We start from the raw sequence: 19696 nt of genomic DNA on the forward strand, positions 1-19696 counted from the left end.
GCGTAATTTTTCGGGCAAGCTGTCGGATGTCTTGAAGAATTACATCAATTTTCACGCGTGCGTAAATAATCGAGATGAAACCGCTGCTAAGCGGTATAAAGGAAATACGTTATCACATGTCAAGGCAATAATAGAATAACTGTACTAAGAAAGAAACAAAAAGAAATGGAGAAGGGAAGCGAGTGCATCTAGGCGGGAGTGGTGGCTTCTGCAAACGACAGCAGATGTGGTAAGCACCGATAGATGTACTGTCGCATCTCCACATAGATTGCCTCGATGTCCTCCTCGTCCACCGCTCCGTGTAGGATGGAGACAACCGCGGCGTCTACTACGGCCTTGGGCACATGAATGGCGGATACACACGAGCGCTGGCAATGCGTCCCTCCGGCGTTCGCCAAAGGCGTCTACTACGGCGTCAGGCATTCGCGTGTCCAACGCCGTAGTAGACGCCGAGGTTGTCTCCACTCTGTACGAAACGGTGGGCGAGATGGACATCGAGGCACCTTATCTCCGCCGCACAAAAAACGCCTTCCGACGGCATATTTACTGTAATCACCGACGCTCGCGCTTTAGCCCTCATGTCTCGCACGAGTGTCCGTGAAGTGTCGTAATACATCCTGCACATAGGTTGTCCGCAGGAAAGAACATACGAGCTTGCGAATTATTGTTTCTGCGCTCTCGACCGGTACTTTCAAAAAGAGAGAGATTGAGAGTGTCAAATAAAATGAAGTGAAGAACTTACAGCAAACACCTGTAGCTGGGACACGAAATCTGAGACGTGGTAAAGCACATCTGACGTTTTCATGTTGCGATATCATGACGCCGTTGTAATTCAAGATGTCTAGCTGACGCCCTGAGAAGTTCTTGCGCAAGTGCGATGAAACTGTCTAACGTCACTGATGCGAAGTGTCCCACGTAAGCGTCCCACGTAAGTGTCCTCGGAATACAAAAAAAAAAAAAAAATCGCTGATCCGAAGCGAGCTATGTGGTGGCCGAATGCACCTTCATTCTCTTGATAGCCACTCGGACGCTCTTTTGGTCAACATGCCTGCCTTTGATTTTTCATTTCTCTCTCTTCAATATATTAGTTTCGGAACCGTCGACCTAGATTATGCATGTGCTTCTCCGGGGCGATATTTACTGTTCAGCTCGTGTTAGGAGCTAAAATCGAATGGGCCTCCCTGCCAACTACAATTTCCTCCGAATGTGAGACATGGCTAGCATGGATAATCAGCAGGCTAGCTGCACCGCGATGGTTGTAATGCATTCACCACCGCATTGACAAAGTCTAAAAAATGTAGTTTAGATAGGGTAGTATTTAGAGTTGTTAATACTAATTTGGACAACTTCCAGTTTCGTTGAATAACTAAACTATCAAACAATCAAAACAATGAATCCATCAATGTACTCCTTGAACTGGTATTAGAATGTGAATGAATGAATGAATGAAACCACGTTTATTCCACATTAAAATGCGTCGAAGACGCTGCGGTGGAAAGAGGAGGGGTGTTATTGGAAAAGGGGATGCGGATTGTGATGGTTAGGGACCTCACTATCTTTACACTGAGCTTACTACCTTTGTCATTCGATGAGGATTCTTACGATCGTTCAAGCTGAAGAACGCATCGGACTGTCCTAATGGTCGTAGTAAGGTCATGGCAAGTACACGGCGTTGTAGCTTATGTTTTACCGCATTAAACCTATCGCTTGACCAATACAGAAAGAAAAAGGGGCGTAAATGAGCTCCCTACGTTTAATATACCTGTTCTTTTACAGGAAAGGATTACAAGATCATTCGGCAAAACAAGCCATTGTTTATCGACGCCCTTCGAGGATCGCTGAAAGACTATGGAGATATAGACACTGTATTAAGAATCGAGGTTATCGGCGTAAGTACGTTGGCATGGATATAATACCGAGCACTGTCTTAGCAAGAGGCACTGCATTTCAATGTTATCGCTCTTACACCTGACAACTTATGGCACGCCTAGCCTGATTCATTTGACACCAGACATGGTTGACGAAGCTATAAGTGGGGGTGGGTGCAATTTAACCCTAGGCAGTACAGGTGCTTGACAAAAGGTTGCTGTCTCTTTTCTAAGCGCCGGCTACGTACAAGTCAGTATCAGTAGTAATCAGTGCATCCACCAGTCATAGTGACTATAGAGTGCTAGCCATGTGCGGCCATGCCAAGGCATTGTTAAGGCATGATCAAAGTGTACTTCCGCACAAAATTCAACAAAAGGCTGTTTAAAATTTAGGAAATGCTCAATTTGACTGCTCCATTCAAGCCCTTAAGCTTTTTCCTACACTGTGGTTGATGAAATGATTGCTGGCATATCTGTTCAAAAGCGGAAAATGTAATGTTGTGATTCCTGCATATCCTTAGTACGCCACCCGGTGTATTCATTTCATCTCTTCATACTCGTTATGCCTTGCCATGCCCTTTCTGTACTCTAAGCTAAACTGCCTCATGAGGTTGCCCCGACAAGTGAGAATCGTATGTAGCATATTTCATTCGCGGCTGCCAGAGTGCAGCCTAATGGGTGTGCCGATCGGCGATGCGCGAGAAATATACTCCGCGAATGCATTGCTTGTGGTTACCACTCAAAAGTGCACAATTGCCACCCAAGAGTGTACATTTGTGTTGAAGAGTACCCTCTCAAGTGCAGAAGCGTGCACATTCACCACTCAAAAGTGTACATTTGTATCGATGACGCTGAAAGCCGTAACCGGGAGGATGAGTTTTGTCTGTAACGTAAAAGGGAAAGTTAAGATGTACTGGCAGATTTCACTTATAGAATGGTGAATGGGGAAGTTTTAACGAAGGCGGGGTGCTTTATATGGTTTAATGACAAGCTAGTAGAAACTGCTCCATGTTTGCTTAGCTAAAAAAATATATGGAAACTGGCAGGACATCTGGCGACTCCTCCTTGAAATTCGAGCATCATCTCTCCGCGACGTCACAGACTGTGGCAAAGTTAGCGTTTTTGTGAATAGAAGTAAGCAACAAATGGTCCACAAAACTTTGATATACGTTCTTTTGAAATGAAAACAAAAAAAATATATATATAGCACAAAGGAGTGTGCACCCTACCTACTTCATTGACTGCTCATTCGAATGATTACTTCTTGCGGCGTCTATTATTCTACGCTCTGTTAACGAGAACGTCCTTGTCATCAACAGGTGTACTTTTATCGAAGAAATAATGAAATAACAGCTTTCTTCAAGATTTTGGGACCCTTGTCTGAACTTCAGCAGAAGCGTGTCGTTACTGTCGATGAATCAGTCCAAAATATTGCGCAACGAGTCAAAAATGGGAACTTTGCTTTTACTCTTGTGCTTGCAGACGAAAACGACAAAACGCAGGTAAGTGTAACCGTCAATCTTGCAAAAATGTAGCGTTTTGTTACCTCAATGTTTGTCTTGGACTTCTGTTGAATTGGCTGTTCTCAATTTAGAGACAGGGGCAAAGCCTGCAGGGGTCACTGCGCGCCCAACCTCAGTATTATTTGTTAGTAGAGGCAACCCTAAAAAAAAAAACACACACACACACACGCAGACACGAGAGGAACGAAAAGGACAACACAAACGCCAACTATCCTTACTACGAGTATGTCAAATCAGTTCTGCAGTACTGATTTGACCCGCAGGGTTTTCTTTGCAACGTCATGCTACAATTTGGGTGGATGCCAATTTTTTTTTTTTCAAGTTTACTACAGGTGTTCTCCGATTCAGGCCCGCATTGAAGGCAGTCTACTTTCACTGCTAAGAAGACAGCTTTGCGGTCAAGTATTGGGATGCATTCAGAAGACGTTTCTGCGATTGGGCGCCATCTCGCGTCGACAAGAAAAAAGCTAAGAGCAGCAAATGTTAGCTTCTGTATTTAAACATTTTGCGTGTGCGCACCAACGAAAAACATAGCGTATCTTATACCAGGCGCATAAGAATGCGCTATTACGTTGCCTTGCGCTCAGGTAACGTTCCCCTTGAGTTTCCGAGCATTCTTCTGAGCCGCCATCTTGTTAGGACAGTGAAGTAACCTGCATCGTTTTTCTTTTACTTCTATGTTGTCTTCGCGTCGCGAAGCTGTCTCTTTTTCCAGTTTCGAGAGAATTGCAACGAGGCTTAAGACGGCCGCTGTCGGCTTAGCTTTCTTTTCAGCAGTCTATTCGGCGAGTATTGGCACACACCCTCTGTCGACTGATAGCAGCGTCTGTGTCGTCCTTCTCATTGCTCATGTGACTGCTTATTCTACCCTTCATTTTTGTAATCTTGAATCCTTACCGATATAGTTCGGATTTCTGCCATTCTCAGGTTTCACGAAGTTCTTCAGGTGCCTCATTTCCCCAGAGGCATGCGAGAAAGAAAACTGCGATTTTGTTTTTGTTTTTGTTTAATTATCTCAAAATATTTGGGTTATGAAATATTTAGGAGCAGTCGCACCGCTGCTCTACTTCAGCGTTCGTGGTGTACCACAAGGAACCTTACTCAACACCAGCGCCCGGAGTCAGAAAAAACGCAAATAATTTTGCACATGTATAGGGTCACGCACGTATGCCTGCTGCATGACCAAGCGCTGACAGAAAAAGCTTCTAAATGGCTGCGTTTTCGGGACACGCGGCTGTTCGCTTTTGAGTTCCGCGAAGAGACGCGCAGTCAGAGCGTTACTAAAGTTCTGCCTTTCGCATAAATCAGTCGTTAGTGAAAAAAAAAAAACATGTTGTTTTTGTCTTCTTACACTGCCGTATTTCTAGATTGAGATAGGATACAATAGGATAGGATCGGGAAAATAAACGCTGGCCTTCAGCTTAAGGGTCGTACCAGCGCACCATTGGCTTATATACCGTGCAATGTGGCGCCGTTGCTTGCATTTGGGCCCACTCACCGTGGTATTTCAGTGGCTATCGCGTTGCTCTGCTAAGCACACGCTCGCGGGTCCGACCCCGGCTGCGGTGGTCGCATTCAGATGGGGACGGTATACGAGAACACTCGTGTTCTTTGATTAGTAAAAGGCGATTAGAGGTTCGGTGGAAAAGAAGTAAAGAAACCGCAAACAACGGAGGCGTACAAAAACAAAGTTCCCTATAGTGGTTCACAAAGTTTGAGATGGGGAATTCTTTGCGCGCTATTAAAAAAAAAATTTGGTAGTACATTAAGCAAAATAAAAACAAGAGCTTGAGAGTGCAGCCGCCACCCCGTTTCAATGGGGACGCTCATAGCATCTATCCATTACTCCATAGTTTATCGACGTTGAATAAGTTAAATCTCGATCCAATGAAACCTGATTTTACGAAGTTACCAATCTAATGAAGAAATTTCAATTCCCCGGCAAGTACCCATAAGGTTCAATGTTGTCATCAACCCGAAATAATGAAGCTAACTTGCATTAAACCCGATTTAACGAAGCTTTTGCAGAAATAAATGAGTAAATAAAACTGTGATTTCTTTCTAATTTTGACGCATGTATGTTTTTCTTCAAGTGTGCGCTCTAACGCTATCGCGTTAAAACGTCTAGGCACCCTAGTCACGGCCTTAGCTTTATTTTGACGAGGCTGCACGCCGTGCCCAAGCACGGAACAATGGACTCAGCAATCGCTAGCGCTTTTACGTACCAGATTGGGCTAGATGTGGCGGTATTTGGCCCCCCTCGCGGACTTTTTACTCGCACAAGCGTGGGTTAGCGGCAAATACAGTGCCACAGCACATTTTGGGCGTGTCTACGTTACAATCTTAGGTTTCGAAGGACCGAAAAATCTTTTACTAGATTTTCCGAATTTCATGATTTAACAAAATAAATCGAGCGTAGTCATCACTTCATTAAATCGAGTTTCAACTGTATTCTTACTTCAGCGTTCCACAGAGCTCATAAAAAATCAGTTGTCTGCCTCCGCAGCAGAGTTGAAAGTATCCTCAGTGTTCCTGAGTTTTTTAAAACGATAGTCCCGAATATACAAGGTCACTGCATGTGAAAAGCAGATGATTTTCACGCGCAGACGTTGCTTTTCTGTTGTTAAAATTTGAGTGACGTGCTCGCCTTCGACAATTTGCAAACTCTAAGAACATTAATTTGTTTCCTTTAGCTACGCACCTACCAGGCACTGAAGGACTCTTTCCTGGAGGAAGAATGGCCAAAGAGGAAAAGTACGCTTTATTACCAACCACAGAAGGCATTGGATGATATTGTTCAAAGAAAGGAAAGTTCTCCAGCTAGTCAAGACGCTGGTTATAGCCCTGGTACGTTTTCTACTTGCATTTATTAACATGTTGCAGCTGGATACGATGATCAGTTTCCACGGTTAAGGGACACATAAGGAGGGGGAGGGAGGGGTTCATTCACAAGTGCTTCTCACGAATGCTGCATATTTAGGCAGCGCCAATACGTTGATTTGACGAATTTCACCCGTGTTCGAGCCTTCAAGATATTCTTTAGAACCAGTGACAGTGGACTTAGCCATTTCTTTCCAGTATGCTACTGACCTGAAGTTGAGTCACCTCTTGCCTTGTAACATTAGCTCACTTAAGCCAGCCTGAATGCCCATTACTGATGGGAAGATTGAGGGGGCAGTATGTAACTTACTCTATACTCGTACGCTAAATTATACACTGTCCCTGCAATCTCCCCAGCAGTAATGGACATTCCAGCTGGCTTAGGTGAGCAAATGGTACAAGGCATGACCTAATTGCATTGCACGCTTCATCGTTGTAATGCGCAATCCCTTTGAGTGTATAGAAAACTTCGGAGTGAATTTTGACCTTAACGCTTTTTAACACACAGGCGTGTTCGCCGCAATTGCGGTGACTTTCACACTGGTCGGTATTGCTTGCGGAGTCCTTGCCATGCGCTTCTACCTGACCAGAAAGAAGCCCGATGGTCTCATTCAAAACGAAGAGCGTCCCATCGAGCTGCAGTGACCTCTAGGACGACGCATCCATTACGAAATCTCAGCATGCATCAACGGGGTGATCATGCGCCCATCGCCTAACAGAAAAATAAACACTGGCCTTCACCTTGGGTTATAGTTGCGTAGCGTTGGCTTCTCTACCGTGCATTGTGGCACCGTTGCTTAGATCTGGGACCGCCCACCGTGGCGTCACAGTGGCCATGGCATCGCTCTGCTGCGCATGCGGTTGCGGGTTCCATCCCATCGGCGGTGGTCGCTTTCAAATGGGGTAGGCATACAGAAACGCCCGTACACTTAGGTTTAGATGCACGTTAGAGAACCTGAGGGGGTCAAAATTAATCTGGAATCCCCCACTACGGCGTGCCTCATAATCACTTTGTGGTGGTTATGGTACTTAAAAGCCCATTTCCTTCTGCTTCCCCCTCTTCTTCTTTCTTTTTTTGTTTTGCATCTGAGCGCAGGCATTAACTTTCAAGGGGAAGCTTGCTAAATCTTAGCTCGAAGGTGCATACTGACTTCCAGTTCTGTGGTATGAACGGCGTCTTTCAGCAACGGCGGTCTCTGATAATTAAATATAGTGTATTCGAGATACAACCATAACCTTCTGTCTGTCAGAAACATTGTGTCTAGCAGCAACTTAGGGAAATGCGGGCTCGATATGTACCGTGAAATGCATTCCAGCTCCAGTTGTCAGTTCTCCTATACTGCATTCTCCCGCAATGCAGAAGCACACCTCCATTTTAGCTCGAATCGTCTATAATAAGTAATAGTAATAACTATAATTAAAAAAAACGCTTATTTGTGAAACACATGGTAAAATTTGCGTTACCATCATCATCATAAATTTGAATAAATTTCCCTAAGTTGACCGCAACTATGATGGACTACCAGACAGCGGCTGATCATGCAAGAAAAGAGTCCTGCGGTGTCAATCAGAGCGAGGGTAATGCCCTTTATTGAAGTGTACTTTGTTTTTTTTTTTCTCCGTTAGCGTGGAACGTAAAACTATACTCCGTTCCATACATAGCAGCCAACGCTGTGGAGGCTAGAGAGACTTTTCGCAGTGGCTTCTTTCGCACTTGGATATAGTGCGATGCTTTTTGACTGCGATTGTGCGCAACTGTTTTTTATATAGGCTCAGTATTGAATGAAACAAGTTTTAATTCTTAGAAACAAAGACACTGTGGTATGCAGCTGCTTATGCGTTGAATTAAATTGTTTTTATTTGTATTGTTCTTTTCTGGTTTTTACAACTCGCCTCGAGTAGCCTCACGCTCATGCTCGCGCGAGCCAACGCTGTTGGCGCGCAGCGAAGCATGGACGGAACGCGCGGAGTGATACCTTCGCTTGACCGAACTTCTTGCGGAGCTTCCACAGCGTTGACTGCTATTTATGGAACGGAGTATAGAGACGCGTTTGCTTCAAAAAGACGATGCTCTAAAGATTATGAGCTGGCTTGCGTTGTGCGATGACTGCTTGCTTGCTCCTTTTCTGAAAAAATTCCAGCCTTCTTTTTTTGCCGATTACTAGACATTGCACATAATTTGATTGTTGAACATTCTTTCAACAGCGACCTACAGCGACTTCTTCTGTTCCTACCACCGTACTCTATTCTCTCTCATTGTTTCATTTAGTTTTCATGATCTGTCAACTCATTTATTTTCTCTTTCCTCCCCTTCTTCCTATCGTCAATTTCCTTTCCCGCTTTCCTGAATAGTAGACAGGCGTTGTGCCTCTTCCGGAGGCAGCCTGATCCGTGCTTTACTTTTGTCGGTTTCAATTTTCTATATGTTTTCATAATAATAATAATAATAATAATAATAATAATAATAATAATAATAATAATAATAATAAATTAGGTATCATGGATAGTGAAACTGCCACGAGCAGCTTTTTCTCCACTTTCCCGCCGCGATACTATATTTTGTTTAATGAAATATAACATACCACCACCATACCATACCCTTACTGTTCCTGAAACCATGGCGCTTACCCACTGCGGGTATCGGTCTGTAAGCCGAGCAGTTAGAGCGTGCAGTGGCGAAGAAAACTTAAAATATAAATTAAGTCACGGTATGACGTAGAAATATTGAACCATATTAATTTTAAAGAGACTGATATCGAGCGAGACATATGATGTACAAAAAGACTGCAGGCTTTGATGTGTTTAAACGATTTACTGTGCGTCCTTCAGGGCTAGCGGTTTATGCAGTTCTTCTTGATCAGTACTCACGTGCAATGAGCGCCATCCCGGTCGCATGATTAGCGATCATGATAATGGAGATGATGACGATGGTGATCCCGTCAATAATGGCACGAACCCAGTGTGGGATTTGCAGTGGTGCTATCAGCCACACCGCATTTTCTGCTTGCTGTACAGGAACCCGACATGATACATAGAAACCAATGAACGGGTATGCAAGTCCGTGCTTTCCTTGCCAATTTGTGGTTTAGCATAAGCTTTCAGGATTTCCCCATAGCGGGTATTCTCACTTATAACGGGCGCAACAGCAGGGGTCTCTTGGCTACTTGATCAAAAAACGACATCGAGTGCATGCAAAACATGACAGACAAATTCAAGCGATAAAAAGCTTTTCATATCAGTGCGTTCGTTATCTTCGGACTGCTTCACGTGGCTTGCGGCTAAAGAAAAGCTTCGAACCAAACAAAGGAAGCCAAAGCATCAGCGTCATCAGCCTTCAGCTCGCGCTCAGCTCGCGTTCCGTGTGCAGCCTGACGGGGCGGCGGCGACATGCCGACGTGACAGGCGTCGGGCGACAGCGCCGCGGGTAAGCAACATACGAACTCCCGAGAAAATTCCGCGAAGCACGACGCTACCATCGCCGCCGAGATGTTGAGTCCGGCCATCGTCGACAGCGTCCAGCTGCTGGGCAGCATGTGGAACGCAGACTTGGCAGCAGGCTTGGCCACGGGAGCCCTGCAGTGCGCCTACCTTCTGCAGCTGTTCCACGGCATGGGCATGCCGCCACGCAAGATCCTCGCGGTCACGCTGCTTTGCTGCCTGATCCGACTGTACGCCGTGCCATCACTGATGCTTCTCCTCTGCTGGGTAGCCTGAGAGCGTAACCACGGTGTGGCAGGAGTAGCTCCGGCAGCGAGAGACGAACCAACGCCGGCGTTGACGCCTTCAGTACAACGGCCGCTCGCTTATGGCCGACCAGGAGGTCAAAATGAATTCGACCTACGTGCTCAAGGAGTCGGCTGACGAAACCGGCGCTTCCAGCGGTGGCGACAACACGCGCAATCCGATATTCAACTCAGTCAAGAAGCTTCGCGAGTTTTGGACCCGTTGGCAGAACAAAGAAAACAAGATGCTCACGGGGAACCTCAATGACCACGGCTCCCTGTCAGACGATCCGGGCTCGTTCCCTGGAGCTGCGGTTCAAGAACCGGCGCGGTCCAGGCTTCCCTGGAGAAGCGAGGGAGGCAGCAGCCGCTCGACCTTGGACAGGAGACCGCTGCCTCGCTGCCGGCGTCTTCGTGAGCTGGCTCGCAAGGTTAGCTCTCGGTTCTCCAAGTCCGCCAACGACGACGATGAACGCGTCGACGTCGTTGCCGCAGCAGCAACCACCAGGTTCCTTGACCCCGACTTTGGCAGCAGCGAAGAGGATTCGGCGAGAGACGCTTTCCTGCGCGACGGGCCCTCGGAGTTCTCCTGCCACGCCTTCAGTTCTGTGCTGAGCCATCACTCCGTGACCGAGTCGACGATCGAGGCGTACGCGGACGTCTCGTTGGAGATGGCGCACCGGCTACAGAGTCGCCGCACGTCGCGCTCGCAGCACTGTAACACCGTCTTGCCCAGCAACTTGTTCCGCAGGTCTTCGTTGGAGATGTCTCGGTCATCTTACAGACTACTCAGGACTACCTCCAGAGACGATAACGAAGAGCCATGACTTCTAGGTCAGCGCGTGCGCGTGAAATTGATGCAGGGGCGCAGTTCTTTAGAAGCCGGCAGCAAGAATTAGCCATAATCAAATTTTAGTTAAAGTAAAGAATGTCATCGTTCCTGCGTGTCTTCATTCCTGCGTGTCTTATTTTGAAAAGGCCTTTGGAAGTGATCGTGCAGTCACGATTTTGCGTTTAGAGCTGTAGCCGTGCTGGTACTTTCCCTCAGCATGCAAAATTTAGGTAAGTAGGAATCGCTGAGCAATGCAGTAATCATCTGCCGGTGCCCGCTTTGCAAAGAGCAGTCGATTACTCTTGAGAGTTGACACTTGGGCGAGTGTTAGATTCGTATTGGAGAAAACGGCAGAAAATTAAGAAACCACACGCAGAAGAAGAGACATGCTCACTCGCAAATGAAACTTTTCCTTTAGTGAGTCAGCAACAGAGATGTCTTTTCTTTTTATTGCGTCCTTTAAAATAGTTTTTTTTTTCACCGTAAGACGCGCGTTGATCAGTTTTCACGCGATCATCATGACCCAAGCTAAACTTATTGGGCGAGGCCAACATTTTGTTCTCTGTTTAGCGAACATAGTATTATTTAGATTGAATCTAAAGCATACGCAAAACGTCTAAACTACCGTCGTTTAGGCCATAGAAATTTGCAGGGCGAAAAAACACAGCTGTACAGCATTGAGTGATAACTGTAGGGGCGCCTTGCCTACAACGCTGCAACACTTGCAGTGCTGCATATATTTGCAACCCACAATAAAAGAGCACCTCCACAAGAACACTGAAAAAGTATCTCTACTTGGTTTTCGCACATATCCTCTTGAATATAGGTGTATGCTTGTCGTCGTCGTCATGCTGTATTCGTCTTAATAACGTCATACTGTATTCGTCTTAATAACGTCTGCACACTGACGTCGTGACAGCGTCGTCGTCACACAACGATCACACTGTCGCTGTCGCACGGTCGTCGTGTTCATGCTATCATCATTTTCTTGCCGTCGTCATCACACCATCGCCATCATTCCATCGTCGTCGCTTTGACGTTGTCGTTACACACGCACACACTCGCATCGCACACAACTGTGCTTATCAGCAGTTTTACACCCCGAAGCTATCGCGCGACATGGACCATCATCTTCCGGTGGTTTCTGTTTATCTCTTTTGGTGCGCGGAGCAGTTGTGAACTAGAAAGCTGGATATTTCTGAAACATCGCGGTTTCTCGTAACATCACGCTGCTTGTAACAAGGCGGTTCGTTGTAACACCAAAGCTTCCTGCAACGTCGCGGCTGCTTGTAACATAACGCTCAAGCTGAAAGCCCCCGAAACGAAAATAATGCTTAGGATGAATTAGCCCACTCGTAAGGGCACTAAGGGGCAAAAGTGCGCCGTAGCCATGAGGTGATGAAAAAACTCTTGAGCACTGCTTATGGAAACGCTTGCTCACTTGTTTTCTGTAGTTGCTAGATTGCAACATTGCAACGTAGCAACTCCTTATTGCCGTCTTGGACTCTGCAGCACAGAGTGAGAGTCGGCATATTTCAAGGGCTCCTCCTGCTCAGAAATGACTTATTATCACAGCAGCTGGCCTTCATCACTACCTTGCGGATGTGGAGTCCTTGTCGATAAAGCTTCTCCTCAAAAACAACTATTTTGCGTTGCGCACAATGGTTTCGTTGTTCGCTGCAGTATTCCCTGCGTGCTGTTCTCACCTAGAATCCCTGCAATCGGGCGAATTTAACCTAAACTTTGTTTTCGTTACGGAGGCTTCGATCTTGATGTTACAAGGAGTTATGACGTTGCGAGCAGCCTCTGAAACACCTGAACAGGACACAAGTCTTGCAGTCTACGTGCCGCACAAAATGTCGCCGAAATCCCTGTGTCCCTATGTTGCGCACAACTCCAGGTATCGCACAGTACAGAATACCTGGATCTGCTCGTTGCGATGTACCGTTTACCACGTTCCTTTTTATTTTTTGTGATGGGAATACACAGATTGTGAAAAATGCTTATAGTTGACTGTAACACAGAATGTGTCATTTCATCAGGAATGCATTCTCTCGAATGGCTGTCCATCTAAGTTATGTCTTTGATTTATGGGGCTTTAGACGGGGCTGGTACCCCATCTTGGTGCTATGCTTATATTTGCCAACCGTTTGGCGATAACTACACTATTAAGAACTGCTCGGAATGGTGTGAGCACCGTCTTTTGTGGTGGCCCTTGAGTATGTGCTTTAGTGCCTGGCGCTATGAATGTTACTAGTATGCGTATCTCGTGATGGCATCATTGCGCCTATCATTGTGAGGGTGAATAGTATGTCAGGTGAGGCTTTTTGTTCGTGTCACTTTTACGCATTGTTATAAATACTATGAAAGAAAATATAGCGCAGAGTTCGGCACGTCCGGTTCATTAGATTTACATTGTCGCAAGGGCTTGAGTTCCATCCGCAGTGGTGGTGGCGGGGGAAGCTTTATATAGCCGAATAAACTTATTTGGCTATTTCGCCCGTTTGAGGGGTGGTCGTACGTTCGCCATCTATGCAATGACGTCGATGCGAATGGTAGGGGCGCTCTCGCACAGCAGAGTTGCGGCACGTGGTCGTCACCGAATGACAAATTTTATAGCCACTTAAGAGGTACGGTCTGCCGCGCGAAAACTTGGGGGAAACTGAAGGTTTACTTGCTGTGGTGGGAGCGCTCCGAAAGGACAGCTCTCCTCTTATCCCTCTGGCTTCACCCTGTGTGGCGGCTACGGGAGAAGACTTCAGTGATGGGAAAGGATGATGGAGCCTTCCACGCCAGCGCTCGCGTCTCTGAGGACAACGCTCATAGGACGAATCGGCTTACATGTATAGCCACGTATACTGTCGCTACAAACGTGCTGCCCAACGGATCTGTTCTCTACGGGATTACGCGACGAAACAACGAATGCTACCTAAATATTCTCACTAACCAACATACGCATTCAAGTGCATCATTCCTGTAATAAAGCAATTAGCTTTTAGAAGATTTCGGCCATTCGCTTACATCGACAATCATCGTTGATGGTTTGTGCACAGTTTTTGTTTACTTGCCATGCGGTGAGCGTATTCGTAATGCTGAGGTTAAATAGCTGCCTTAACGACGACGACAGCGTAAGAGAAAGGACTGACGGACTAAGCAAACCCAATTTTGACCTCTTAAGTGCTGTCGTAGTAAAAGAGGAGGGCTGAGGCCGTATTGTGAAATAATTAGTTGCCTCCCATACAATTCATCACAGCGCCTGGTCGATACTGGTGATTACGAAGACTTGGTATCATGCCAGTCGGTGACGGAAGGCAGAAAGAATGGAATATGAAAATAGTCCTTAAAAAGAAGAACGCCTCTGGACACGTTTGTAAATGTGCGTCTGTGTCAGCTTTCCTAAGCAGGGACGGGATAATTTGATGGTTATTTTCGGATACTTTACCTTTTTTTAGTCAGTTGTCTGAGCGGCACTCCGCCCACGTTTTAACACGCGATGAAAGTGGGGTTAAACCAAGGATGACGATAACAAATTTATAGAATCGAGCAAAATAAATCCTTGTATTGTATTAACCGGTTCACGTCGCTTAGCAACATGACTTGGAAGATGTCGCCATTGGACGGATGCACTGAAAACATAATAAGCATAAATAGATTAAACAACCAAAAACGCCTGCATGTGCCCTTGTGCCGCTTGTGCATATAAAAGCAAAGTTGGAGCATAGTGTGCCGGGGGATGCGTAGTAAGGTGTGTTGAAGTCGGTTATAAAGTACCCAAACAAACCAAGCTTTCAGCAACTTCTTTATTTGTAAAGATCACATAACATCATGCTCCGATGCTCACATAGTTAATCAGAAAATACTTTAAGCAATTTTCGCATATGTTGTGAGGCGTACTAACATAATAATCACTACTAAAACATAATACAATTCTGTGCCGTTAATAGCGCCGAATGCGCGGTTCCGGCTTCAAGTACAATAGGAGCACATTTTAGCAGCGACTGCAAGTCTGCTACAGCATTGAAATATTAATGAGGGAAAATCAGGCATCCACCGGTTCGTAGCAGTTGCTACAAAGGAAACCCATACGGGTTCCTCGAAAGAAAAGCCTCACAGTTGAAGAAAAATTCGTCCTGGTCCGGGACTCGAACCCAGGACCACCGCCTTTCCGAATTTGTCGACAAACTCGACTTCGCCCTGTCATCTGCTAGCCGCCTAGTTAGCTCAGATAGTAGAGCGGCTGCCCCGGAAAGCCGGTGGTCCTGGGTTCGAGTCCCCGACCAGGACAAATTTTTCTTCAACTGTGAGGCTTTTCTTTCGAGGTACCCGTATGGGTTTCCTTTGTAGCAATTGCTACGAACGGGCGGAAGCCTGATTTTCCATCATTAATTGCTTCTCTCTGCCTTGCGGGTTTCCGCAGAACTATTACGTCAAGCGTTGAAATATACTTCGTCATATGGACCTGTTCGATTGTCTCTTCGTAAGTCTGATGCAGAATAAAATATTTCGTTTACACCACCTAACCTGTGGCGACACGCGTAGTCACTGTGTGTCAGAACTGCTCCGCGAAATCAGAACCATGACTGCCATCTCGTTAAATGCGCGCCGTCTGATTTCACTGGCAAGAAAGCTCACTAACCTGGATGTACATATAAGTAAATGGCCGCCATCAAAGCCATGCACACGAACGCTTTGTGTACTAGCTCGAAATAGTATTGCACAAAGGGGTCACTATTTGGACGCACATGGGCAACAATCAACATTAGTTGTCAACTGGGCATCGACAATCACAGGAGGGAAAAATGAGTTCGGTATTGAGACGACGTCAACAGTGCGCACATGTTGGATGAGAAAACTGTGAACAGGTGACTGACGAGGCATATGAGATACAACAACGTTCAGATGTATACAGTGCGCCAAGACCTTTAAGACACGTGAGCGCGTTTGCGTGCGAGCATTGGGTATCCTTAATGCAATATTTCGATAGAAAGCACACTACTGCGCTCAAAGGCTACGCTTTATTGGAAGAACTGCGCTAGAAGCTCTTTTGTGTGTGAGTGAGCTAATACAAAAAGGCAGTGAAAACATAAAGCACTTAGCGGTTGTTCGTGTTCGTGCCTATGCCTGAGAAGCACTGCCCAGCAGAAACCATAGCGTCAAATTAATACCACAAGAGGCGTCCAGCTAGATGCTCTCCGCTTAGGCACAAATAGCGTTGACGTTCGTGACGCTTACGAAGGCCGCTGTCACGCTGTCATAGGAGTCAGCTGAAATAACACTCACAGTTTAGACTATAGTACGCCGAGTTGTAGTGGAACATTGGCCAAAGTATGTCAGCAGAACCAGCTCTAGTGCCGTTGAAAGACTGTGACGTGAAACTGAGAAAGTATGCTTTCAGAGCTTTGTTTCCATCAATTTTGTGGTAAGGAGTTTATTACTGAAAGAGAAAGTGAAGACCAATTCTCTTTTTCTTTTTCCGGCGAAACCACAGCGCCTAGCTGTACGTCAGTTTGACCTCAAAAAGTGTTGTTTCGTATTTGGGACGTTGCAGCACAATAAAAGTTCTCGTAACTTGCTAAGTCCAGTCTTTCTCTCCTCCCGAATACAATGCATTCCTTGTTTGCCGATAAACAAATTTACTTGGCCCCAGCAAGTACTGTGAAAAATCATGGCGTCACGGCGGGTTGGTGCGAGAACTTCAAGGTGGTGTCGCCCCTCGCGTTTCGTTTTTGCGCCTTCTACAGCTTAGCAAGCCTCCTCCCGAGAAAAAAGTGGATCTTTTATCATTAAAGAAGGTTAAAGTTACTAGCACAGCTGAACTCATTTCTCTCTTTAGTGTCCCATTCAACAGCTGAAGTACCTTTGAGTTCAACTGTCATGCACTCAGAGGGCGCTCTCTGCTTACTCACTGAAAGTATGCTTTCCCTCAAATTATCAGGAAGCTCATAAATTATCGGGAGTGTTCGGTGGGCCTAATTAAAGATTCGGTACAATAAAGGCTTTATCTAAACGATTTGCTTGGTTTCTAGTGCTCCAGGCTGCATACATCCTAATGAGAGAGGCACCCCTGGTGGTGGTCATCTATTACCAATGCAGCATATGTCAAACATAACGGAGACATTTTGCACCACGTGTTTCCGAGTTTAATAAAATAGCCCCAATCTACACGCGACTAAACAATGGCACTTCAACATTCCACTCAACCTGACAAATGCCTTCACACATACGATGCACGAACCATTGAAATTGCTTGAGTGACTCGACCTGCGTGACGGACACACATGGGTGCAAGGAAATGACACTACGAAGCTCTAACAATGCCCTTCAGTTGTGTAACACACATACGTGGATGCTTAACATATGAATGAGGGGGGGAGGGGAATGAACGGTCAAAGAAGTATTCCCTGTTGTGTAACTTTCGAAGACGTTCCCATTCATCATTAACAAATACCTTCGATGTCTGCGATACAAACTGCAATGGTAAGTGAAGTTTCCTTTCCCACTGAGGAAATTATTGCGTTTCATTTCTTACAGCAGCTTCGCGGGGGAAAAAGCACTTAGTTGTTAGTTTCTATCCTAGCTGATTCGAAGTATCCAAGGAATGGTGTTGGGAACAACACCTCGTAGGCAACGCCTCACACCACCGTACTTGGAATGCGTATCTTTCTGTCGTCGAAGAGATCCGATGTGATTAGATGTTTCGAAACAACGCTTTCTAAAATCGTGATTGTGTAGAATAGTTATTAGTGCATCTGCTCACCTAGCCTGTTTGTTCGTGCAGTCATCACTTTTAGCCACAGCACGAGGATAGCGTAGGGGTTCGCGGGTGGGAGGTGCAGTATAAATTGAACTTGCAAACCAGTTTCATGAACAGTGATTGGTATTGCCATATTGCAAAATGAATTAGGAACAGTCAAGAGCTAGTGGACTAAGGAAAATTCAAAACTCACTTCACAACCTTTATAATAACATTGGTACATTCGGTGCCAATTGTTCAAATATTAACTTATTCTACTGAGAAATTGAAATAGAACAGGTAATTTTTTTATATTTAAATGTTCTGGACAACGATGATTTCTTCGTTACGTTACGTGAAACTATACTGGGGTCCGTTTTTCGGAGTCCGCCTCGAAAAAAAAATAATACTAGTAATCCCTCCTTTCTGCTGTGTTCAGACGTGAGCAGTGGCACTGGAACCGCTTTACCTTAGCTTAGATTGTGTAAAAAAAAGATAACAAACGGAATGACGAAAGTTAGAAAATAACAAGCACGAAAAGGAAAAGTGGGCACGCGAATAAAATTCGACGAGAAAGTGCTCTCTGGTCTAACCAGGGAAATCTAACAGAATAAAAGCACCTGGTGTTAGATCGCTCACGTCAAAGCATTATATAATTTACTTGTTAATTAAACATCCAGCGCGCGCATCTCTCCAGCTGTCTCCCCGGAATGATTAAGCTTGCGGGTACACAGATTAAGCCAACCAGGGTCAATTATAGAAGGCAAAGCAAAAAATAAAAAAATAAAGAATTGCGTGAGGTCTTGTGATCCTTTCAACAAAACTTTTCTTATCTAGTGGACCTCTCTGTAACCGATGTTTACCAGCGCATTAGACAAGGACGACAGAAAAGGACATACGGAGCGCTGAACTTACAACTAAATTTTATGTTTCGGAATGCTGCTATAAATCGATTCTCTAGCGCCGACCAGCCCAGCGCTCAACCTCGGTGAACTCTCTCTCTAACATTCGAATCGCGGACAAACTTGGCATAGCTACTTCATTTGTGATTTTATTTTTCGCTTTCGAGTGGTGAGACTCACCGCAGTGCTGGAAGAGATAGCTGGAGCGACAGTGCGACTACTAAACGTCAACGAGGGCGACGCCCACAAAACGGAAGTTGAATCGACAACCACGCAAGGCGCTAGTTACTGAGTGCAATGGTGGCGCAAAGTGGGTGTTTCTGCAAAGATTTCAAGTAATTTCCAAAAATTACGTGAGGCAGATAGCTCAATTCTAATTCTTGAGCTGTATTGCTCAAAGAGGCGGAGATTACTTTCACCAGAAATCCAAAAGTGCAATCGACTAATTAAAAAAATATCACTTTTTTTTTAAAGCGCATATTTACCTTACGGTGCATATTGCAAATACCGCATATGATGTACGAACGCAAGGCAAATTCTATTGCAACCAGTTCTACCTGCCACAGTTATTTTTTTAATTACTTAAGTTCTTCGCATAAACACTTGGTATATGATCTTGCCTAGTCCATCAGCGTGTCGCTGAATTGGTATAAGCAGGCCAGCTTCCATAGCTGGCGCCGTTGCAACCTGGTTGCAGAGCATTCTTAGTCGTTACCGGTCCGGTGACTCTCATTCGAGCAACAACAGCGCTCCTCATATAAGCAGTCGCTACCCAGTTTCAGATGTCTTCGCAGACTGCACAATTGTGCCCTCACGCTATCAAGAAGCCAACGGGCACGTACCGCCCCAGAATCGCTGTGGTAACTAAGCGAACAGTCTTTCTTTGGCACACACAACCGCTTGGAGACGTCAGCGCCGTACGTGTTTCAGAGGGCGTGCCGCGCGCTAACCTGCGCTGACACGGCTGCCACAGCCAGAGACAGATATTCCAGGTGTGCCGACCAGGAGAGCCACTGGTGCCTGGCCAGGGTGGGGGACGACGCGGCGTTGCTGTACTTGGAGCTGCCGTAGCGAGGGAAGTCAACCTCGGACTCGACGAGTCCTTCGTCCATGCGCGCCCAGGAACCGTTGTTGGGCTTAGGTTCGAGGCCGAGCGCGTGGCACATGAAGTTGTAGTGGTCCACGTTGACCAGGGGCTTGATCACGTAGTCCCGCTTGATGCCTGTTACGGCGAGA

General features: G+C 45.9%; 2 protein-coding genes across 2 annotated transcripts in view; one reads left to right on the forward strand and one right to left on the reverse strand.

Annotated features, from left to right (window-relative positions):
• The window catches only part of LOC126530921 (uncharacterized), a 29800-nt gene extending 22779 nt beyond the window's left edge, over positions 1-7021 (forward strand). Inside the window, exons 12-15 of the mRNA XM_050178248.3 lie at positions 1777-1889; positions 3188-3370; positions 6085-6238; positions 6780-7021. Coding sequence (XP_050034205.1) covers positions 1777-1889; positions 3188-3370; positions 6085-6238; positions 6780-6916 — 587 coding nt within the window. The 3' untranslated portion in view covers positions 6917-7021. The remainder of the gene's footprint in view (positions 1-1776; positions 1890-3187; positions 3371-6084; positions 6239-6779) is intronic.
• A 7590-nt stretch (positions 7022-14611) lies between these two features.
• The window catches only part of LOC126530922 (glycerophosphocholine choline phosphodiesterase ENPP6-like), an 84915-nt gene continuing 79830 nt past the window's right edge, over positions 14612-19696 (reverse strand). The window contains exon 8 of the mRNA XM_050178250.3: positions 14612-19682. Within this exon, the coding sequence (XP_050034207.1) occupies positions 19387-19682 (296 nt within the window). The 3' untranslated portion in view covers positions 14612-19386. The remainder of the gene's footprint in view (positions 19683-19696) is intronic.

The sequence above is a fragment of the Dermacentor andersoni genome, chromosome 5, assembly GCF_023375885.2.
Source record: "Dermacentor andersoni chromosome 5, qqDerAnde1_hic_scaffold, whole genome shotgun sequence".
Taxonomy (NCBI): domain Eukaryota; kingdom Metazoa; phylum Arthropoda; class Arachnida; order Ixodida; family Ixodidae; genus Dermacentor; species Dermacentor andersoni.